The sequence below is a fragment of the Salarias fasciatus genome, chromosome 20, assembly GCF_902148845.1.
Source record: "Salarias fasciatus chromosome 20, fSalaFa1.1, whole genome shotgun sequence".
NCBI lineage: Eukaryota > Metazoa > Chordata > Actinopteri > Blenniiformes > Blenniidae > Salarias > Salarias fasciatus.
Genome location: NC_043764.1, coordinates 27,036,782 through 27,061,203, shown reverse-complemented (window position 1 = coordinate 27,061,203; position 24,422 = coordinate 27,036,782). Strand labels below are relative to the sequence as shown.

Below are 24,422 nucleotides of genomic sequence, written 5' to 3'. Positions count from 1 at the left end.
ATCTGGGTGCCCTCAGTCAGTGGGAGGAAGATGCTCTAAAATCAGCAGGGAAAAAAGTTTGATAAAAAATGACTAAATCTGATTAAAAAGGACTAAGTTTGATTGAAAACACCTGAATTTGATGTAAAAGAATAAAGTTTGGTTAAAAGGGCTAAACCTGATTAAAAAGGATTGAATCTGATTAAAAGGAAAAAGGATAAAGCTTGATTTAAAGAACTAAATCTGTTTAAAATGGACTAAGTTTAATTTAAAAGGATTAAATCTGATCAAAAAAGGTCAACGTTTAATTAAAAAGGACTGCATCAGATTAAAAAGAACAAAGTTTGATTTAAAAGAACAAAGTTTGATTTAAAAGAACAAAGTTTGCTAAAAGGAGTAAATCTGTTGAAAAAGGTCTGAGTTTGATTAAAAATAGCAAAATGTGACTAGAAAGGACAAAGTTTGATTAAAATGGATAAATCTGTTAAGGAAAAAGAGCAAAATACAGTGGTGATGTGATTAGTGCTCATGCCTCACAGCAAGAAGGTCGTGGGTTCAAATACCGGCTGGGGCCGGGGGCCTTTCTGTGTGTGCCCAGAACAACCAAAAGCATGCATGTCAGTTGGTCACCCTAAATTGCCCCCAGGTGTGAATGTGAGTGTGACTGGTCGTCAGCCCTGCCACAGACTGGCGAACCATCCAGAGTGACCCCGCCCTCGCTCGAAGTCGCTATGATCGGCTCCGTCCCCCGTGACCCTAAAAAGTATAAGTGGCTTGGAAAATAAAAGCTTGATTAATCTCATTAAAATGGTTAAAGTTTGATTAAAAAGGACTAAATGAAACGTTATTTATAAGGCACCTTTATATATATATATATATATATATATATATATATATATATATATATATATATATATATATATATATATATATATAAAGCAACTCAAAATGTATTACATTGTTTTTTAAAAAAAAATCAGTACATAAGAAATCATGAATCACCACACCTTCACCATAGTCACACACACACACACACACACACACACACACACACACGCACACATACAAACGCATTCCATATTTGTCACTCACATTTGGGAGACATGGCATGGCACTGAGCATCATGGGAAACACCACCAATGGGGCCGTCCACACCAGAGAAATCTGATTTAGAGAGACTAAATCTGGTTAAAATGATCAAAACTTGATTAAAAAGACTTAATCTGATTTAAAAAGGACCAAGTTTGATTCAAAATGAATAAATTGGGTTAAAAAAGACTAAATCTGTTTAAGAAGGACCAAGTTTGATTAAAAAAGGACTAAATCTTAAAAAGAGCTCAGTTTGACAAACAAAAGGACAGATTGATTAAGTTAAAAAGGAATTTGATTGAAAAGGGGTCAGAGTTTCCATTTTTACATTGTTTCTTTGTTCTGGTTAAACAAACCCAGTGGTATTAAACAGACTCCCCTCCAGGGATCGAAGCACTCAAGGACTTGTGCAACATCCACAAGTTAATTCACTGGTCTGAAGATAAACCAATCCCAGATAACGCAGGCAGGGTTCAACTGGAGCTCTCGCCATGCCCTCGTCTCTTAGACTCAGTGATTTGAGCAGCCTTGCCTCTTATTAGCAATAATTTGAGTTCAAATGCAACAGTTAAGAAATTCCAGAGAATTTGGGCTCAGCTTATGAAACATTACAGACTCCAGAGGTCTTCCTGTCCTCTCACCTGTCAAATCAAAGTTTGATAAAAATAGACAGTTTTAAAAAGGACAGTTTGATGGAAAAACAGGGCAGCATTTGATGCAAAAGAATAAAAATGTATAGAATTATGGACAGTTTTATTATTCAGCACAGTATAAGCATAAAAATGATAAGTTTGATTAAGGTTTGACAAGGTTTGATCAAACTTTGTCTTCTTTTATGAAACTGCATTTTTAAATCAAGCTTTGTCTTTTCTAAATCAAATTTTGTCCTTTTTTTAAATCAATATTTATTCTTTTTCAACAAATGGCCTTTTGATCAAACATTTTCAAGTGTGTGACATGGGGCTGCCGCATCATGTTAGAAAGTCTGTTTGTTACCCAACAGACTGATTTAATCCTTAATCAAGCCTTGTACGTGTTAATATTTATCACAATAAAATAGAATGGAAATACTTTACTCATCCCAGAGAGAAGTTCTTGTAGTATAGCTCCACACAGAAAAGAATGATTTGAATTGAAGTAACAGATATTATGTGATTATTTAGTTTTCACTTCATGTCTCGGTGCTAATGGTCTGTGGAGAATCCTGCTGGGCAGGGGGAGGGGGCGTGGCCTGAGCTGTGACGTCATCCGGGTCTAACCGCTGGCCCTTTAAAACCGTCCGACCGGCGGACGGAGGGACAGACACACGGACGGACCGCAGCGGCTCTCTGAACCCTCCGCGGCTCCGAACGCGGGACAGCTGACGGCTCGGAGCTCTCCTCGGCTGCCGCCCTCCCCCTCCTCCCCCCTCCTCTCCCGCACCTCCTCCTGGATGGAGCTGCTCAGATTCCTCCACAGCCTGCACCGCCCGCGCGCCGCCCGCCGCCGGGACTGAGCCCGCCGCGCGCCTCCCCCGCTCTTCTCCTCCTCTCCGCTGCGGAGTAACGGAGTAACGCTCGGGCTCCGGGCGTCCCCCCCGGCCGCCCCCGCCGCCCCGGCTCCGGCTCCTCCGTGACTCTCCGTTCCCATGCGATTCTTCAGACTCACATTCAAGTGTTTTGTGGATTGTTTCTGAAGGTCGCCCCGCACGCCCCCCCTCTCTTTTTCTTTTCTCTCTCACTTGGTTTTGTGTGACTTTTGTTCTGAGAAATGTCTCCACGTTAGTGTCTCTCATCTCCATTGAATCCCAGCCCCGGAGGTCCACCTGAGGAGGACTCCGGACTCCCGGACGGCCAGCCCGGATCCAGGTCTCGCACCGGTCAGAGGACTCCATCAGACTCCAAGACTCACTAGCAGAAGGACACACTGAAGGACCCCGGAGAGCTGGGTGATTACTGGTTAGTAACTGGTAACTATCCGGTGATCTGGGCGACTTTGGTTTGAGTGTTGACCTGCAGAAACAGCAGGGGAGGTTCGAGACCGCAGGGGATCCGACTGGAGACGGAACGAGTAAAGACTGACGACTAGAGACGAACAACTGAAGACTCCAGATTAAAGACTAACGACTGAAGACTAGAGACTAAAGCCCGGCGGTTGAACGGTTTGGCCCTGAGCAGTTCTTGTTGGTTTCCCGGTTGGTCTGTGACGGTTTTTCGATTGGTTCCGGATGGAGAAGCAGTCCCTCCCAGCCTCGTCCTGCTCCCTGGTCCACCTGGAGGAGACCAAGAAGGGCCCCCTTCACCTCACCAATGGCGGCGGCGGCGGCTACCCCCCGCCGGGCGCCAACGGCAACCTGGTCCCGCTGGCCTCGGTCACGACTTCTGGCTGCTCCCCGGTGGGCGCCGCTTGTGGTGGAGCAGACAAAAAAGTGGCTGGCGGCGGCGGCGGCGGTGTGGCCAATGGCGCGGGGCCCGTGGGGTACCAGGAGCGGGAGACCTGGACCCGGCAGATGGACTTCATCATGTCCTGCGTGGGCTTTGCCGTCGGACTCGGGAACGTGTGGAGGTTTCCATACCTGTGCTACAAGAACGGGGGAGGTGAGTCCCGGACGAGGCAGTTTTTTTACCCAGAGTCAACTGTAACGTTCACATTCAGGCAGAACCAAGGTGACGAACTTTACGGGAATTCATTAAAACTCTCCCTTAACACTGAGACGAGTAATGGAACCTAAAATGTAGGTATAAAACTCTAGATTAAGTTGCGTAAATATCATGTCGGTGGCATCCTCTCTGGCTTTTCACGCTCAGCTCGACTCTAAAGTCTTCAAACATTCACAGTTTTTCCAAGAAAGTTTTTATTTTGAAAACTTAATGAAACATTGACTTAACAAGAAGAGACACGCTGGGAACGTGGAGCTATTTCTGTGATTTACACTTATTGCAAATTCAAATAAGAATAGGAGGGGTGGGGCTTGATGGATGTGGGAGGGGCTTAGTGTGAAAGGGGCGTGGCTTTCAGGGTGTTAAAATAAGTCTCTGCATGTGTGGTGGAGTGTTTTCCTGATGAAGGCTACGCACATGTCACTGAGCAGATTGACAGCAGCAGGTTCTCTGTGTGTGTGTGTGTGTGTGTGTGTGTGTGTGTCTTCCTTTGTGGGCTCCAGCACTCAAAAATAAACACACTCGTGGGATCCTGTTGGAGTATATTAAAAGATGTCGCCGATTGTTTTCATTGTTTAGGATGTAGTTGCCGGGTGGAGGTTAAGTCCTCGCATGGGCTGGTTAAGGCTCTGGTTAAGTCCTCACATGGGCTGGTTAAGGCTCTGGTTAAGTCCTCACATGGGCTGGTTAAGGCTCTGGTTAAGTCCTCACATGTGAAGGAGTGGGCCTCACAAGTGGGGCTATTCAAAACGTGCGTGAGTTTTTTGCAGCATGTGTGAAATGAAAGATACTGTTACCTGAACTTCTGCCATACTGACAAACTGTGTGTGTGTGTGGGTGGGTGGGTGGGTGTGTGTGTGTGGGTGTGTGCACGCTGGGCGACAGCTGACCCTCACAAACGAACTTAAATATAATCCCTCAGTGATCCTGTCACGTCCTGTTGGCTTCAGCCTTCATCCCATAGACTCATATACGCACAGACATGTATACATAGACACAGACACGTAAACATGAGCATTGAAACATCCGCTCCAGATATATGTCCATAGATATGAAACTATAGACATAGATATATAGACATAGATGTAGACACATGCAGAAACGTAGATACATAGATATCTCATCATAGACTTACTTACAGAAACAAACATACATAGGACACACACAGATACATACAGTATATATGTGTGTGTGTGTGTGTGTGTGTGTGTGTGTGTGTGTGTATTAGTGTTGGCATTTTTAATCGTGATAAATTCATGAAGGGTTGTCAACAATTCACAACAATTCAGAATTCACTGTTTGTTATCAGCAGGGTAAATTCTATTGCGTCCACTCCACCTGCGTACCTTAAAGGGGCTGTATCATGCTTTTTTAGCGAGTCCAAACCCTAGAAATGGCATTAACATGGTAATAGTTTATTTTTGGCGCTAAGGAAAAGTAATTTTGTGTGAAATAAAAGATTTTCTGGGGCTAATTCTGAAACCCGGAAGAGAAAACGCTCCGTTTCACTGAAAATCCCGCCTCTCCCCCTGTGGACTTTGACTGACAGCGAACTTCAACCAATCAGCGCTTCAAAACAAATACGCTAGCTAGCTTTAGCTCTTTAGCTCTCGTTTCTCCACACGCAAAAACGTCTTTTCCTGTTAGAAACTCACCAAGCGCAGACCCTTCAGACCCTTCAGACTCTTGCTCTTGCTTGACTGTTGCTTTCAGACGATGGTCAAAGTTTATCCTCGAAATCGGAGTTACAAAAAGCAGCAACGCTGATTGCCGAGGGCCTGCGGGAGGAGGAGGGGGGCTCAGGGGAGCCATCTTCACCGTGTGACGTGAACGTGGGAAAACAGAGCGTTTTCACGGGTGCGGGAGGGGCTGCCTCTCTGAGCAGCACAAACACTGGGAAAGCTTAAACACTCGGGCACAAAGGAAAAAAAACGCTTTTGGGGTGTTTTAGGTGAGTACATAACTATATAACAAGGTTAAAACATACAAAAAGTGAATTTTGCATGATACAGCCCCTTTAAATTAAAGCATTTAGCATCCGCCCATGCTGCCCTACAGGATGCTATATCCTCATATCACTGTGTCTCATCTTTCATGATCCTACTTCCTCCCCTGTCCTGCTGCATCTTCACACATCTGCACACTAAATCCAACTCACATATAAATGTTTCATGATCGGCTTTATGACAGAGGTAAAAACTGAGTGAAGCAACGGAGACAGTGGTGGAGCGGTGGAGCTTCTCCGCAGAGAAAACCTGTTGACTTCATTTACCGTCACTGGTTATGGTTTAATGTCTAACGCGTCTGCAGCATGTCTGTGGTTGGAACAAGTAATCATTAACTTTTCAGACAGAATGGTTTGAAGTGAGAGATTTTTAAAAGCGTTTACAGACTCAGATCCGGCCACGTTCTGCTCCTGATATCAGTGGGACGTCGAAGACTTTTGATCATTTATCCACTTTTTACCAGAAAGTACAATCGCAAAATACGGTATAGACTTCCCATTGTCGATTCATCTGGAGTTAGGCTCCGTTTACATGGCGGTTTTAATGTGGAAGCGAATTATTGCGTTTCTGTTGTGTTTTCACGTCAGGTGCTTTTCATGATGGGCCGCTAGTGATTGTTGTAATAAAACACAACAGACGTGAACCTTGTTACTGACATGTTACACATCCGTAACCGACAGGCACACAACCAGACTAGCATGAGCAGCGCTTCAGGTCTGCCCTCGGTTCACTGTGGTGGCGCCACCTGCAGGTCAGACATGGACCCAACTCACCAGGGAAATGAAAGACCTTTTATCAAGTGAAGTAGACAAAGAGACGAGGACAGAGGACAAGCAGGAGCAGGAGGATTCATGGCCTCGTTTTCTTTGTGCGAACTGAAATTTACCATCTGAGACAAACTGCTGAGAGAGAAAAACGAGATGGACGCTCTCACCTGAAAAGGTCTCGTTCTCACGGAGCAGGAGGAGGAGGAGGAGGGGGAGGACGAGGAGGAGGAGGGAAAGGTCCTGATGTTCACAGAGGGAAGGCGGAGGGTGTGAAAGGTCACATTGTTGGGCTACAGCTTGGAAACAAATTAAACTGTTTTGGCTGCATCTCAAATCTGTGAACGGTCAAGCCTCCCTGACTGTCCTCTTCCCTTCTCACTTTCTGTCCTTCCTTCCCTCAGTCCCTCCTTCCTTCCTCGCTCTTTGAAGAAGTGGACTCACTGAGATTTATGAACCCGCAGCTTATGTCACTGCTGCAGTCACCCGGCCAAGGACACACACACACACACACATGAACGCACGCACACAGATGATAAACAGACCTGCAGCTCTGCTTCTTTTTTTTTTTAAGTGTCCTTCATGTTTTCTGTGTGTGTGTGTATGAAGAAGTCTCCGAGGTTTCCAGGGTGTTTGAAAAGTTTGCATTGGTGAGGTGAGGGTCCTTGATGAAGCGTAATGCAGTGTTGAGATGGTTCCGTTGTCCTGGAAGTGTTATACGGCTCCTGAGTTCAGCGCTGCGGAGCTCGGAGGTGCAGGAGTCCTCCAGGGAGCTCCAGGATTCCTCCAGCAAGTCTTCCTGAACCTTAAAGATACCAGGTCTCAAGGACATTGTCCCAGGGTGTGAGAAAAAGCTTGTCCAGGTGATTTTATGGAGCCAGGTGTTTTTGAAGTCCTTGTTAGCGTCTTGACAAGGTTCAGTGAAGGGTTTTTATGAGGTGGTCTCATTGTCAGAAGAGGATCCAGTGACCCTTGAGGAGATTCCAGGTGTTCTTGAAGTGGCTCTGGTGAGCCCACATGAGGTTCCAGGGATCCTTAGAAAGTGTCTATGTGGCCGAAGGTCCTTGAAGGTCTCTGATGGTCTTTAATTATTGTTTGAGGGTCTTTGAGAGCTTTCAGGGTCCTTGGATTCATTGCAGACTCTCAGGGTCTGATTGGTCATCCATTAAACTCTCTAACTGGCTGGTTTAGCTGAACCACACTTTACCATGGGGACGAAGCAAGGGCCAGAGGTCAGCGATGCTGTATATATATGTGTGTGTGTGTGTGTGTGTGTGTGTGTGTGTGTGTGTGTGTGTGTGTGTGTGTGTGTGTGTGTGTGTGTGTGAGAGAGTGACATCATCATCCTGTGACCATGTGGATCGGCTTATGGAAGCGTCTCGTTAATCTCTTAATCCACTTCACGGACCTCGACGCCTCCTCGCTTCCTCTCCTGTCTCCTGCGCTCCTCTCTCGTCTCCTGACTCCTGCTCTCCCTCTCCCTCCCGGTTTCCTCCCGTTCCCTTGTCTTTTCCTGCGATGTGCAGTCAAGTTTCATGTCTGAGATGTCGGTCGTGTTGTGTTCAGAGTCTTGCTGTGTTTCCTGTTGATGTCAGACCAGAGGCCTGCGCTGTGAAGCCGTCTAATTTCGATATCTCTCCGCTACCTGACTCACCCAGACATGCACAATCCTTGATAAGCGATTGGACATCGACTCAGTAATTCAACCCAGGAATTTTGTAATGGAGATCAGTGTGCGTTCACATAAAAGGGGCGGAGTTTACAGCATCTGACCAATCGGAACCCTGCAGAGCAGCTTACTTCTCTATGGGTGAACAGACAATCATACCCCAAAAGTATGAATAATTCAAACACATCATCCAGGCTAAAAGCAACATTGTCGCTGCAGTGAAAACCAGGATGGAATGCTGGCAGAGAATTCACGACTGTGTGAATGCATAATGATGAAATTCATATTAATTCATCAAGCAATATGAACAGACAGCACTCTGGTCACTCAGTATCGCTTTATTGCAGGACTTGGACTTTATTTTATTATGTCAAAGGATTGCATCCCTCCCTAAAAAGTCTCTCTCGCCAAAACACTCCTCTAACGATCCTCGCACCAACGCAGGCGGGTGATTTTCCAGGACATCTGATGGGTCAGGAGGCGGTGCTTCTATACTCGCTGATCTCTGCTCCAGAACATAACCTGCTCCGGAGCAGGCTAGTCAATTAGTATAAGTTACCCTGCTGATTCATCCTGTAAGAAGTTAGTCTGCTTCGCCGTACAGAAAGTCCGGGGTTGACCCTGAAGTTACCTCCACAAGAGAAAATTCTGCTTTGTTTCGTCGGCCTCTGGTCCGGTCGCTGTGACCTGTGACCGCCGCTCCACCGTGCCGCCGGGCCGCTATGTAAATAACTGATCATTGTCAAAGGAGCGGGACTCCTCCCCCCACTGCACTCAGCCTGTCAGTCTCAGAGGCTTCAGGGGCCTCATGACCCTTTGACCCCTGAACCTCCTGCCCCTGTGCCTGTGACTGGTAGACCCTGTTAGTAGTCTGTACAAAGAACACAAAATGACAAATGATGCAATGAAATATGAAGACATTTTATGAAATCATCTGTTCATTTTACATTTTGTCAATTCTATAGTGTCTTTCCCTTTCAATAATGTCCCTAAATGTTTCTTTCTTTTTTTAAATTTTAGCTATATATCTGTTCGTAAATGCATGGCACAAGAACCCACTTAAATGTGACCTTTTTTTTTAGGTTCAAAAATTATTTTAACCGAGGTTTTGTTCTGGTTTTGAGCTTTAAAATGAGGATTTACATGCATATCAACATTAACAGACTCAGTTGGGAGATGCTGAGTCATGTTGAGTTCAGGTGAGCTGCTGAGTCATGTTTATCTCAGGTTTGTGGGACAGAGGACTTGCAGGAAGCTGCCAGCTGAAGCTAACAATCACATTAGCATTAGCAGGTAGTGAGTGATGGAGCTCACCCAGGATCCTGGCAGAAGGACAAAACCAACACGTCTCCTCCTCTTCTCCTTCCTCTCAGTGCTGCTAATGATGATGATGATGATGATGATGCTGATGGCGCTCGTGCCCCGTCATCAGTCTGTCACTGCCTCTGCCTCTCAGTACTTAACCCAGTGACTTACCCCGGATTAGCCAGCTTAGCTCGCTAACTGCAGCGCTGCAGCTTAGCAGGCTAACTGCAGCCGAGGCTCTATTTCTGGTCCCGTCTCACTTTCTGCGGGACACGTTCGGCCCGCCGCTCAGCCCCCTGCTCCACCTGCTCCACCTGCTCCACCTGCCGCAGGTGAAACAGAAAGTACAGGTTCTCTTGTTGCCTCTTTTTCTGTCTTTTGAAGCATGTCCCATTATTTCAGAGGTACCTAATAAACTGGTCAGTGGTTACATTTTTCCTCCAAATCAGCACATATTTTTTCTTCACTTGATGCTTCATAACTACAGAATGTTTGTTGGATTTTTTTTTTTTTTTTTGTTTATCTGGAATCTAAAATAGACCACGTGGTGAGACGTCAGTGTTGACGAGGAAAACGTGTTTGGGATTTCCTCTGAGATGTGGAATGAAGAGCAGCAGATTAAAGTGTGTGTGCATGTGTGTGTGTGTGTCCTCGTCCCTCTATCCCTCTCCTCTCTCTGCAGTCATGACTCACCAACAGCTCGCGTCTTTTCATGCTGAACTACGCTAGGTTAACGCCACCAAGCGTTATATGCTGCGTGTGTGTGTGTGCGTGTGTGTGTGTGTGTGTGTGTGTGTCATCGTCAACCTGTCCCACGTCACTGGAGCCTGCGTCATCGATGACGTTGTGCTCGTTCAGCCATTCCTGCAGCTCATAAGTCATCAGCAGCTACAGGAGCTGCATCTCAACCTGCTGTGTGTGTGTGTGTGTGTGTGTGTGTGCGTGTGTTTGTGTTTGTGTGTTTCTGCATGGTTTTCTATGGGTATATGTAGAATTTAAACTTTGTTTTCCAAGTTTGAAACATTTGTTTAGAATTATGGAAGCTTAAACCTTCTCAGAAGCTTGTAACCATTTCTTTAATAGATATATTGTTTCATCTTGTAGTGTTTCTTTAAGAGACCGAAGATGAAATGTGGCATTAGTCCTTGAGGAGACATATTTCAAAATTCCACTCTGCTCCTGTCAGAGACAGCTCTTAAAACATGTTTTTGTTCCTTTAAACAACAGATTTTAATGCCTTTCTCAATTCCTATAAGATGATTTTTTTTAATGTGTTACCTTTATTATTAGAAGGACTTCAAAATGGCACTGTTCCTTTAAGAGCGATTTCAGAACGTGCTGCTATTCCTTTAAAAGAGCGGCGTGTGGCTGCTTCAGATAGTGTAAACGTGACGACGATGCTAGCGGACGTAGCGTGTCCCTGCGCCGTTGTGTAAGAGCTCAGACTGATGGCAGCCTCCATTATGTAACCCACCCCCCCCCCCCCCCCCCCCCTCCCCTCCTCCAACTCCTCCACCTCCCACTCCAGTGGGGTTCATTTAGAGCTGTGACCCAGTTACCCCCCACAGGGTCTCCATCAAATACCATGAAGAGGAGGAGACGGGGCAAAGAGTCTTCACAGAGAGGAGCAGGAAGCTCCAGCTAGCCCGTCCATTCATGAGCGTGTATAGTAAAGCTACATCAGTGTGTTTGATGTGTTCAGGCTCACGTTGGGTTTCTATTATTTATTCATTGAGTCCAAGACCCAGAAGAGCACGCAGTTAACGCCGAAGCTCCTTCGAACTGCCGTCCTTCGTCGTTTTGCTCCACTCACTTCATTGGATTCCATGTTCAGAATGATTCACTCTGACCGTTGTGCACACGTAAAGCGTCTGCATTTCAGAAAAGTTGCGTTTTCAGTGACTCCAAGCACCGTTGTCATGGAAACGGAAAGCCAAAATGATTGAACGTGTCGTCCAGGAGCATTCTCATTGGTTGAAACCCGGTCTGGTTTGTCCTGCAGGCGTCTTCCTCATCCCCTACCTGCTCATCGTGTTCGTGGGAGGAATCCCCATCTTCTTCCTGGAGATCGCCCTCGGTCAGTTCATGAAGGCCGGCAGCATCAACGTCTGGAACATTGCGCCGCTTTTTAAAGGTACGCCTCGAAAGATCCACACACTCAAGTTTCCAGACCAGTTTAAACTGGTTTAAACGGATCTGATCTGCTTCAAACTGAATTTATTTGATGGTTTAAATTGGGTTAAACAGTTTACTTGCTGGTTTCTCACGAGTTTAACCAGGTATCTGACAACTTTAAGCTGGTTTCTGATCAACGTAAACTGCTTTAGAGTGATTTCCCTGTAAGTTTAAATGGTTTGAACTGCTTCAAACTGAATGTTTTTGAGGGTTTACACTGCTTTAAACTGATTTAATCTACTTCAAACTGTTTTCCTTGATGGTTCAAACTGGTTTTAACAGGTTTGATCTGCTTCAAACTGATTTCTTTGATGGTTTAATCTGCTTTGAATAGTTTTCCTTGATGTTTTAAACTTTCTTAAACTGGTCCAAACTGATTTCATCTGTATTATTTGATGGATTAAACTGCTTTAAACTGGTTTCTGATAGCCTAAAGCTGTTTTCTAACTGGTTTTAAATTTTTTCTGGCTGCCCTAAACTGGACTCTGTTAAACTAGTCCCTTTTGAAACAGGTTCAATCAATCTTTATTGCGGACTCTTGTGTCCCTAAAAAGAGCAATAAACAGAAGGGAAAAGAAGAAAGCAGAAGAACATTGGTCATTGAAAACAAATAGCTGTCTGATTGAGATTCAGAGTGAGCACATTGTTCAGCACAAACAGCCGAGTGGCTTTAACAATAAACACAGTGTATCATTATTTGTAACTTCAGCTTGTTAAATTTGGCTCTGCTGTAATCACACCATGAGTGGAGAGTGTACCGTGGCATAGATGAGGTTATATTTACCTCATCTGTTCACATGCCGATTTTACATGCCAGCATGTTAACGTGTGCATGTAATTTAAAATACTGCCTTTGATCGTCTTCAGCATCACAAAGATTAGTCATGATCACACGACCAAAGGTAACTTTGTCTGGAAACAGTGTTACAGTCCCTCCTCAGAATCACACTCACACTCTTTTTGGCATCTTTGTGTCGTGTTGCTCTCCATGCCTGACTTATCTGTAGGTTTCGTACTGTCCTCCATCTAAATGCTTTCAGATGTTTGATAATCCGACACTGTAAGTTGCAGAGACCTCAGGGAAACTAATGTGGCGTTACCGTGCACCCGCCTCTCTGTCCCTGGGTGTCCTCCAGATCACCGCCGTTCGTGACAATGTTTCAACTCCGTAAGACGTGGAGTCGATTTCCAGCTTCTCGAGTTTGGAATATAGATGTACGTCATTGATTGAAGGCTTGAGTGTTAAAAGAGGACATTTGTGCGCCTGCTGAGCGAGACCGTACAGTCAGTCCTCATCTGAAATCTCCGGCCTCAGAGGAGTATCTTATTATCGCTCCTCTGACGCCCAGTTTCGCATGACTCGCCCTCGTATTGCTGAGTTGACCCGCTTCTTTTTTTGGTCCTCCCAGTGACCCCGAGCTGACCTCCGCGGCAGCGAAACCCAGCCGGGGCGCAGCGGCCGGGGCGGTCGACCGAGAGACACCTGCAAATAATGACGTTTACATCCCAAACAAATTAAAAACGAGAGGAAAAAAAAAAAGTTGACGTCGACCCAAAACCCTTCAGCATAACTCGGCCCAGGCCGCGTTGCCGTGGCAACAGACATAAATCCACACAGTAAGCAGAGAGCGGTGATAATCTATGATCCCACTGTACACACACACACACACACACACACACACACACACACACACACGCATTCCTGTGAAGCTGCAGGACTTTCGTAAAGCTCCGTATCACTGCGGTTATCTATTAAACCATCAAACGGGAACAGCCTGCATCTCGTAAAAAAGCATTTAGAGCTCGTAGAATGGGGTTGATAGTATTGTTACAGTCACGTGTAATGTATGACCTCTGACCTCAGGCACCTTCTGGCCCTTCAATTTAAGTTTCGAGGATTCACTTTCACCCAAGAGTTTCAAGAATTGCAAAACTGACAAAAACAACAGTTTCTGGAAATGCCCGGGCTCCCGAAGCGCTGCTCCTGCTCAGGCGCACCACAGCTGGAGTAAACAGATGTTCGGCTCATGCATGTGCAGCTGGACAGTGACGGTGTTTATCTCCAGAGTGTCATGACTGTATTCTCCAGGAAACTTAAAGAATGCAAAATGGTTCAAACCAGTTGTTGTAAACATGACCTTAAACACTTCAGTTAAAAAAAAAACAGAATAAAGACAGACTCCAACCAATATTTTCCGTGTTTAAAAAACCAGGAGTGAATTCTTCTGAATCTTCACATGAACCTCCCGACCCCCGTGACCCGCCTCCGTGGTAAAGTCCGTTCCGTATCTTTCCCGTCACAGAGCTGAACCTGAACTCGGCTCAGATCTTCACCTCACGCCCCGTGAACGCAATCACACCAACCCGATTCGACACAGATACCGGAGAAAACCCTCGTTCACACCGCGTTATCTGCAGGTTCAGGCCTTTATCACCAGCAGGGTGCAAAAATACTCTCTTTATGGAGCTAATGATTACATCCAGTGACTTCCTGTGTTTTCAGCTCTGATAACAGATGGCAGTTTGGTTGCTGACTTTACAGTCTTGAAGAATCAAATCATCCCTCAATTCTTGGATTTTAATGGTCCTTTGTAACTGGCTGGAACACTCAAGGCCAGACTTCACGCATGTGTTTGTTGCCCTCCAAGTTCATCTCAAGGACTCATAAATGCATTTTTACAGTTTAGGTAATCCACTTTAAGAACAGGAGGTGGAAACTTTTCGCCCCCTGACCCGTTTTAAAGTATCCGCAGTAAATTTTAATAAGCTGAATTGCACAGAGTGTTCGGGCCGCGGGATGATTTAGCGGGACCCTTTTAACGAGACTACCGGGTGTAAGACAACACCGTGACCCAGAACGCAACGGCGAAGCCAACGGTCCGATGGCGAGGTGCGCATCCGCCCTGTCGCCATGAGGCAGAAATCCTGAGAAACTTTCTGAAAACATCTGTTTGAAGAGAAACTCCTGGCATCTTTTCAAGCCAGTAGGTTTTTAAAACGTACCCTTGACGTGTTTCGATACGCCATCGAAACACGTCAAGGGTACGTTTTAAAAACCTACTCACCTGAAAAGATTAACATAAAATGCATTTGGATAATCCAAAAGGAAACTATCAAAAGTATTTCTGATGCATCCACTCTGATCTACCCAGTAGATTTTTCCCAAACAGACTTCGGCTCGTCCGTGTCGCAGGAACTGAAATGTGGCTCTTCGCTCGTGGCTCCGCAGGTCTGGGCTACGCCTCCATGGTGATCGTCTTCTTCTGCAACACCTACTACATCATGGTGCTGGCCTGGGGCTTCTACTACCTGATCAAGTCCTTCAGCTCCACCCTGCCCTGGTCCGACTGCGACAACGAGTGGAACACGCCCAGCTGCATCGAGATCTTCCGGCACCAGGACTGCAAGAACGCCAGCTTCGCCAACGTGACCGTCGGCGACCGCAACATGACCTGCGCCGAGCTGGCGTCCGGGCGGTCCCCCATCATCGAGTTCTGGGAGTAAGTCTCGGTCCGGGTCCTGGCCTGGGTTTAGTTAGCTGAATTTGGGTTGTGTTTTCTTGCATTTAATTAGATTTTTGAGGGCTGGGAGCTTTTTGGAAAGTAAGAAACTTTACAGGGAGGGTAGATTTGAGTCGGTTTCATAAGTTTTCTGTGATGGACTCGAACTGTCAGACGAGTGTTGACGCACAGCTGCGTTCTGGCAGAGTTTCCTCAAAATGTTGTGAGAACGTGAAAGTGGAGCTCCGTGTCTTCACAATGCAAAGGAGTCGGATTCTCAGCCACCTGCTGGGCTCACGGTCACGGTGTGAATGTGTGTGTGTGTGTGTGTGTGTGTGTGTGTGTGTGTGTGTGTGTGTGTGTGTGTGTGTGTGTGTGTGTGTGTGTAGGAACAAAGTGCTGAACATCTCGTCGGGCCTGGACGAGCCCGGACATATGAACTGGGAGCTCATGCTGTGTCTGATGGCCGTGTGGGTCCTGGTTTATTTCTGCGTGTGGAAAGGAGTCAAATCCACCGGGAAGGTAACACAGACACACACACACACACACACACACATACACTCACGCTCACATTCACACACCAACGGAGGCGATCGCTCACCCCATTCAGAACAATTTCATTGTCTTGCTCAAGGACACTTTGACATGTGGGATATGGGGAATCGAACCTTCCAAATGAAAGACGACCTCTCAGCTGCTACTGTAGCTTCACTGCTTTTACATTCCAGTAAAGTAATAAACTCAACTGTAACAGAATAATAATTCCCACTGTCGGTGGAAGATGACCTGTCTTTTTATCAGCCGGTGTTCAGGAGCCGATTGATTCGTCGCTTCTGACAGATGAACTGTGGGACCGCACGTCGGCTCCCTCGTCCCGGCTCAGCGTCCTCGAGCCTTACTTCCAGCACTGGCGGAGTTTACTGGTCTTGCTCAGCGGCGGGGATGAGGGAGTGAGGACGGGGGAGCTTACATGCCGTCCAGCCGGACAGCGGGGGGCGTGGCTAAATCGCTCCGCTGTGACGGGTCGATCACTAACACCGGCTAGCGTAAAGTCGTTTCCGAGCAGGACGGGAGAAAAAAACCCCCGTGAAGCGACACTCAGCAACTGAACTGAACTGAACTGAAGTGAAACGTTTGCATACTGGACTGGAGCCTGTGAGCGGCGCGTGCAGCTCAGCGTGACCCCGGCATCCCGTGTCTGGCGCCTCTCTCTCGCCAACATGTGATCGATCCTCGGCGGTATTAATCGCCCCGCAGTCGCTTACATAACGCCGCTGAAGGTCAGAGGCAGCACGTTCGAAACGCCGCCGGCCTGAAGGAACGCTGCTCCTGTTTCCCCCCCAGTAAATATCAGACGACACCACCCAGATGTGGAGTCGATGCTGCCCTCCGGTGGCCGCGCTCAGTATGACAGGAACAATGAGGGAACAGCAGATGAACATCTTATTACCTCAGGACCAGCAGACACGTTTTCAGGATTTTCCACCAAATAAAATGCATGGAGCCACAAAAAAAGACTAATTATCTGATATTAAGAATAAGAAAGAGCTATACAGACAAAACATGAGGTTCGTGAATTGTCGTAGCTATAATGTAATTTCTTCCTAGAGATGTATTCTGTTTTACATTTGTAGCCATTCCTATAGATTTTTCATATATTTTAATGGATTTTTCTACTTTAGCCTTTTAGTTGTGTGTTTAAGAGCAGTTCGAGCTAAGCTTGTCTTTGTTTTCACACCCACCCCTTGTTTAAAAAAAATGTCATTTTTTCTGTTTTCTTTTTATTATCTCTAGATTTAAAAACCTACTTTGAGGTGCAGTTTATTAAATCTGGAATTAGAAACAGTCAAGTGATGTTCTGCATTCTTATAGTTAAATAAAATACATTTTTTGGTCTTTCTATACATGACAGTCTTTATTTTAAGGACAAATGAATGATTATTGGTATTTCTAATGCAGTTTTTAATTGTGTGAAGCATCTCTTAGTACAGTTATTATTATTATTTAACTTCTGGGATTAATGCTCAAAGAGGTAAATGAAACATAGTAATCATAGTATACCATCAGTGTCTGCTCTGACCTGCGCCTGCTGGGATCTTAAATCCTCTCCCCGGGGTATTTATTTGTTTATTTAGTCATTTGTTTATCTGAGAGCTGAGCAGTTTGTCCGCCTGCCCCTTTAAAACTACAACCTCCAGACCAAAGCTTCTGACTGGCTGGCGGATCTTTTCATCCGCTGGTGACGCCGCGGCCGAACGTACTCACGGTCACGTGGCGGGGCCAAATGTTGCCATGGCAACCCAGGGGAGGGGGGGCTGTGGGTGGGGGGCTGTGACGTGGTGGGCTGCGATTGGCCGAGAGGTGGGAGGACAGCTTGACTGCAGTGGGACGTGACTGAGAGAGAAAATGCCCCCCTTCCCCTTGCCCCCTCCCCCCTCCTGCCCCCTCCCAGCCCCCCGTACTGTACCGGAGCCTGACCCGGGACGCTGCAGCATTAATGACATTAATACATCACAATATTCATTATTATTATCATTAGAAGAGGGAGGCAGAAAACTTTAAATATGACCAAATTCAATAAAAGTAAAAAAAACAAAAAAACTTGAACATTAAAAAAAAATATATATATATTTGGAGTGAAAATTCTTTTTTTGAAAAATGACCAGAAGAACATTTGAAGGTTTTTGTGAATAAATGAATCGATTGTTGTTAACTCCTGTACACCCGCAGTGTGAACTTCTTACATAAACACACAAACCGTGTTAAACTCCATTTTTTAGGACTTCATTGAAACAGTTCAGTTTGGTTCATCGCGCCTTTAGTTTAGCTTGTTTATGAATATTTTCCATCGATGCGCTGATTTCCGATGACGTCTGGATGACGGAGATCTGATGATTTTTTTTCCAGACTCGTCAAAAAGCTGCAATGACAGCTTTTTGTTTTTACTGTTTGTCTGATATCGAAATCTGATCGTTGATCTGTGCAACAGACTGTGCATAAACAAACATCGAGTATTGAGTATGTGAACACACACACACACACACACACACACACACACACACACACACACACACACACACACACACACACACACAGCTGGTAAAAGGCACATAGGCTTTTCTTCGTCTCTCTTCGGCGGATCAGGGCGTCTCTGAACGGATCCAGTGACTCACAAACTGTCCGTCTTCACTCCTCAGGTCACGAACTTTACCGCTCGCTATGATCTGAGTCGTCAGCTGAAAAAACCCTCCGAACTCCTCCGCAGTCTGAAGTGTTTCTCTGTCATCTGAGATCACACCGTTTGTCTGAAGAGAAAATATTTGAAATGCAGCCAGGACAAACTAAGCCGGTACAGTCCAGTCAGTCTGAACCAGAAGAATCTAGTCTGAGACGGTTTGAACTCACAGCCCATCTCCACTAAACCCATTTTATCCTTTAAATAGAGATATGCACGACTATAAATCCATTTAAACCTGTCCTGTTTGGTCTCGATGTGCAAAAAATTGTATAAAGTTTCAGAACACATAATCAAATGTTTAGTTCACTTCAAACCAAAAATCAATAAATTTCGTTATGCACCAGCATAAACCCGTCCGTCCAATGCAGAGCACTCTGAACCAGCAGTATCCAGTTAGAACTAGAAAAAAAATAATTGGCTAATACCACTTCAGACTGATTTATCCGAGTTTAATATAAATAGTTTGAGCTGGGTCAAACCAGTGCACTCAACTCAACTTTACTTATATAGCACTTTAAAAACAACTGCTGCTGGAACAAAGTGCTGTACAAAGTCATAAACACATAAATGCAAGATAAAATGCAATAAGAACAAAGAAAACAAAACAAAACAAAAATAAAACTTTTAATGGAACAGTTAAAAAAAAAAAACAAAAAAAAAAAACTAGCGGAGTCTCAGGTTGAGTTAAAAGCCAGTGAATAAAACTGTGTTTTAAGGTCTCTCTTAGAACTGGACAGTGAAGAGGCTTGTCTGACATGCAGTGGCTCATTCCACAGCTTAGCGGCTGAAACAGAAAAAGCTCTGTCCCCTCTGAGCTTACGCTCGGTGTAAACTACTCTCAGCGAGTATGAACCCGTATAATCCCGTCCGCCCAGTGTAATGCATCTTAAACTGAACCAGTTTAAATCACTATTGTCTGGATAGAAGTCTGAACTCACATAAACCAGTGTCAACCAGAATAAACCGATCTAAGCATGTAACAGACTGTCTAAATGAGCATAAACCATTCAAAACTAGAACAGGCCAGTCGAAGCTGGAATAAACCAGGATCAACTCTTCTAAACTAGTGTAAACCACCTCAAGTTAGTGTAAACCTGCCTCCTGGTTACCTCTGTGTGTGTGTGTGTGTGTGTGTGTGTGTGTGTTCTCACGGCTCTCAGTACCAGCAGAAACAGTGTGTGTTGTTGCTCAGCGGGCGGCTGGGATGGAGGATCTCACACAGAGATTCTTATTAGAAGAATGTCCTCCGCCGAGGTTCGACTGAAATCTGAGTGCAGCTGAGAGCGGGCGCTCTCCATGGTGCTGAAAGCCAACACTCCTCACTCCGTGTGTGTGTGTGTGCGCGTGTGTGTGTGTTTCAGATTGTGTACTTCACGGCGACCTTCCCCTACGTGGTTCTCATCATCCTGCTGGTTCGAGGAGTCACTCTGCCCGGCGCCTACGACGGCATCATGTACTACATCAAACCCGATTGGTCCAAACTTGAGGAGGCTCAGGTCAGTTCACTGCCACCCTGAGTCCTGTCTGTCAGGTGAGCCAGGCAGGCTTCAGCTCCTCCAGAGCCCCTGTTGCCCAGAACTAGACAGGTCAGGTAAACCAACCAGGCTACAGCCCTGTAAGGATTGATTTTCCCTGAGCTTTGGCTGTCAGGCTGCAGCCCTGAATTATGACTTTACATCCAGCTGTGTTACACTCCTCGCTCTCCTGGTTAGCTTGTCATGCGCAAAACAGATCCAGGCGAAGCAGTGACAACAGTGAACCCATCTCCCTGACCCCTGACCTCTGACCCCTGACCCCTGACCCTGCAGGTGTGGATAGACGCCGGCACTCAGATCTTCTTCTCCTACGCCATCGGGCTCGGCGCTCTGACCGCCCTGGGAAGCTACAACCGCTTCAACAACGACTGCTACAAGTACGACACAAACACACACACACACACACACACACACACACACACACACACACACACACACACACACACACACACACACACACACACAACTTTCAGCCATGCATTTTGTTGAAATGAAGCCCTTCAGTAAGTCTGAACTTCTCAGGAACTGATCTCCTCCTCCTCCTCCTCCTCTTCCTCCTCCTCCTCCTCCTCCTCCTCCAGGGATGCCTTCGTCTTGGCCCTCATCAACAGTGGGACCAGTTTCTTTGCCGGCTTCGTGGTTTTCTCCATTCTGGGCTTCATGGCTGCAGAGCAGGGCGTCGACATCTCCCAGGTGGCTGAGTCAGGTGAGCCGCTCTCCGGATCTGGACCTGCAGGCACAGAGTCCAGACTGAGACTCTGGACCTGCAGACTTGAAGTGCATCAGAGCACGGTTTAAATCCAAGTTTTAGCTTCGTTTGGGTTTGATACATACAAGTTAGTTTGTGTGTGCGTGCATAAGTATGTGTGCCGCCCTCAGCTGGCTGTACTATGTATTATTAGCACAGCGGCACATGACGTGACGCCACGAACTCCGAGTTATATTTAGTTTGTCCACAGAAGGCTGCAGCTCCAAGCAGCTCACACACACACACACACACAATTAAACCTTGCTGAACCATGCTGAAAGGATGCAGTGAAGAGCTCACAAACTGCTCTTACAGTTTAAAAACAAGCGTGTGTGCGTGTGTGTGGGTCTGTGTGTGTGTGAGAGAGAAAGAGAGAGAGAACATGAATCTTTCTATTTTAATCGTTCTGTAAAAAGAACAAAAACAAATCCAATTTAGAGCGAATCCCAGCTGACACGTTTACAATGGTTTAAAGTCTTAGCATCACTCTACGTGTGTGTGTGTGTGTGTGTGTGTGTATGTGTGTGTGTGTGTGTAGCTTTAACTGTGGGATTATTGAAGTGGAACTTTTCACTTCACAACATGCGGCTCTTTTTCAAACAAATGGGAGATAAAAATAACGTTTCAACGGTAAACATTGTGTAATTAAACAGTTCAACTGTACAAACGAACTGAGTTATTAATACAATGATTATTACTACCATTATTATTACATTTTTGCAGTAAGAATAATAAGTATATTTAATATGTTTTAATTACAACTAAGTAAAAGTGAGAAATTTGAAATGTTTAACAAAATTTTTAATCTGAATTTGCGAAAAGTTTGAGTGTTTTAAAGCAGCTAAAATACAGTTGTTAATCAGAATACACATTTTTTTTTAATATTTGGAAATGTGAAGCAATTTAATTATGTCAAAATATTATCAGATATGAATGAAAATTCTCCAGATTCCCGTCTGAAACCGCCACTTTATAGGTTATGATGCATTTGTTTTGCTCTGTTTTGTTTTGTGTGTGTGTGTGTGTGTGTGTGTGCGTGTGTGCATGTGCGTGTGTGCTCCAGGCCCCGGTCTGGCCTTCATCGCCTACCCGAAGGCGGTCAGTCTGATGCCGGTGGCTCCCCTCTGGGCGGCGCTCTTCTTCTTCATGCTGCTGCTGCTCGGGTTGGACAGCCAGGTGAGTGAAGTGTCCGAGTCGCAGCCTATCACGACCTCCAGAGTGACCTTTGACCTTCAAACTCATGAAAGATGATCCGCCTTTGTGATGTGGCCTGCAGAACACTGCTCAGCCCTCATCAGCCTAGCATAGCATGAGAGGAGCAGCTGCGAGAAGTTTCACTCACTGTGCTGTAACTCCAGAAACTCCCAGACTTGTGTGATTCACACACTGTGTTTGTGTGTGTGTATGTGTGCGTGTGTGTGTGTGTGTGTGTGTGCAGTTCGTAGGGGTGGAGGGTTTCGTCACGGGGATCTTGGACCTGTTTCCTTCGCGGTACTATCACCGCTATAAGAGGGAGATCGCCGTGGCGATCTGCTGCCTGCTGTGCTTCATCATCGACCTCTCCATGGTGACTCAGGTGTGTGTCAGACCTGAAACCTCCTCACGCCGCCAGCTGCTGTCTGCAGGCTGATGTTCTGTGTGTGTGTGTGTGTGTGTGTGTGTGTGTGTAGGGAGGGATGTACGTCTTCCAGCTGTTTGACTACTACTCAGCCAGTGGGATGACTCTGCTGTGGCAGGCTTTCTGGGAGTGTATCGTCGTGGCCTGGGTCTACGGTACGCAACACACACACACACACACACACACCACATTTTAAGTTTCTAAACTTTTTTGAAATATAAACAAATACGGACTTGAGCCGCCATGCTGCTGCTCAAGTCTGTATTTGGACTACAGGTCTGAAAAAGTTCCGGAAGAAAAAAAAAAAAAAAAAGCAACCTCCATGTGGAGACAAAAGAATTGCTGACCAGCAGGGGTCACCACTGAGCTTCCATGTCAAAGCAACACACACTTCAGTTTATTCCTCATGAAGATAGTAAAGCAAGCACACACACACTCATACATGTATAGTAACACACACACACACACACACACACACACGGGCTCTCAGAATAGAGCGTGACTTCATGTGTTGAGTAAGTCAACCGGAAAAGTCACAGTTCAGATGACATGTTGCACAACAGAGGAAAATGATCCGATGGTGTGTGTGTGGGTGAGCAGAAACTCTCAGAAGCACTCTACATGCACTCTACATGCACTCAACATGCACTCTACATGCACTCTACATGCACTCAACATGCACGCTACATGGACTTTTTTTAAATGTTGCAAATAAAAAACATAAAAAAAATACTTTTAATGAGAAAAGACGCGAAGTGTTGCAGGAGAGCGGTTCCTCTGCTGGGGGGGCGGGTCGTTTGAGGAGCTGTTGGGGTGACGTGTCTGTGGAACTGTGTGATGTGGACAACAGGAGCCGACCGCTTCATGGACGACGTGGCCCGGATGATCGGCTACCGCCCGTTCCCCTGGATGAAGTGGTGCTGGTCCTTCATCACGCCGTGTGTGTGCCTGGTACGCCTGACACACACACACACACACACACACACACACACACACACACACACACACACCACACAAACTCCACACGGAGAAATTACTTCACCTTCGAGGCATTGAATCACGTATCGTTGCCCGAATGTCATGTCGGTCCTCACTTCTCTGAAAGGCCTAAATCCGGGTGTAAGAAGTACCTGAGGCGGTCCTCACGGTGTGTGTGTGTGTGTGTGTGTGTGTGTGTGTGTGTGTAGGGCATCTTCCTGTTCCACCTGGTGAACTACAAGCCGCTGACCTACAACAACGTGTACGTGTACCCGTGGTGGGGCGAGGTGATCGGCTGGTGTCTGGCTCTGTCCTCCATGCTCTGCATTCCCGTCAGCCTCCTCTACAAACTCTTCAGAGCCAAGGGCACCTTCAGAGAGGTGACACACACTCTCACACACACACACACACACACATTGGAAGGTTGTGTTTCATCTCTGACTCCCCGTGGTTGTGTGTGCCACAGCGTTGGAACCACCTGACCACGCCGGTTTGGGGCGCCCACCACCTGGAGTACATGGCCCCCGACATCAAGACGCTCAGCTCGCTGTCGCCCAGCACCGACGAGAACAAGGTCATCATCTTCGAGAGCGTGATGTAGGGCGCGGCGCCCGTCCACCACGCCCCCACGCCCGACCTCCAGACGCCTCGCCGTGGACCGGCGGATCCACGCGCCCCCCCCCCCACAACCGAAGCTGCACATTTTGTTAGAGGATAGAAACTTGTGAACGCGGCTCCTCGGGGCCGACTCTCATTCTGAAAGATGCCAACGAACTCTTCCTTTAGCCACGATCGCCGCAGGACGTGTCAGCGGACCGCCGAGCTCTGGACCCTGGAGGTTCCCCTGCAGGCCGGAGCCTCGCCGCGGCGCTCCGGGCTCGGGGCGGACGGCCCCGGCACGCCGACACGCACGAACCTGATCGACGGCCACAACTCATCGTCAGACGTCAGCTAAAGGGACGGGTGCTCGCTCACTTTTTTTAAAATGTTTCCTGCAGATCTGAGCTCCAAGTGTCAAAGCATCATGGGAAAGTTGAGCCCTGTAGCGGTAGCAGTCTGTGTGGAGAGGGACGGAGTCGTAGACACACCGACTGAAACGCAACACACACACACACACACACACACACACACACACACTGCCGAGCGTCTCAACGCCACGGGGAGTCTGAAACCGCTGTC

At 46.5% G+C, this 24,422-nt stretch overlaps 1 protein-coding gene across 1 annotated transcript; it reads left to right on the top strand.

Annotated features, from left to right (window-relative positions):
- The first annotated feature begins 3,191 nt into the window (after nt 1–3,191).
- slc6a8 (solute carrier family 6 member 8) lies at nt 3,192–23,863 on the top strand. Its single transcript, XM_030118891.1, has 13 exons — nt 3,192–3,644; nt 11,454–11,585; nt 14,856–15,126; nt 15,516–15,648; nt 19,726–19,860; nt 20,173–20,276; nt 20,481–20,605; nt 21,711–21,823; nt 22,086–22,223; nt 22,318–22,420; nt 23,116–23,216; nt 23,453–23,623; nt 23,710–23,863. Exons 1-13 carry the CDS (start codon nt 3,275–3,277, stop codon nt 23,842–23,844), a joined length of 2,031 nt encoding a protein of 676 aa, XP_029974751.1. The 5' UTR covers nt 3,192–3,274; the 3' UTR covers nt 23,845–23,863.
- The last annotated feature ends 559 nt before the right edge of the window (nt 23,864–24,422 follow it).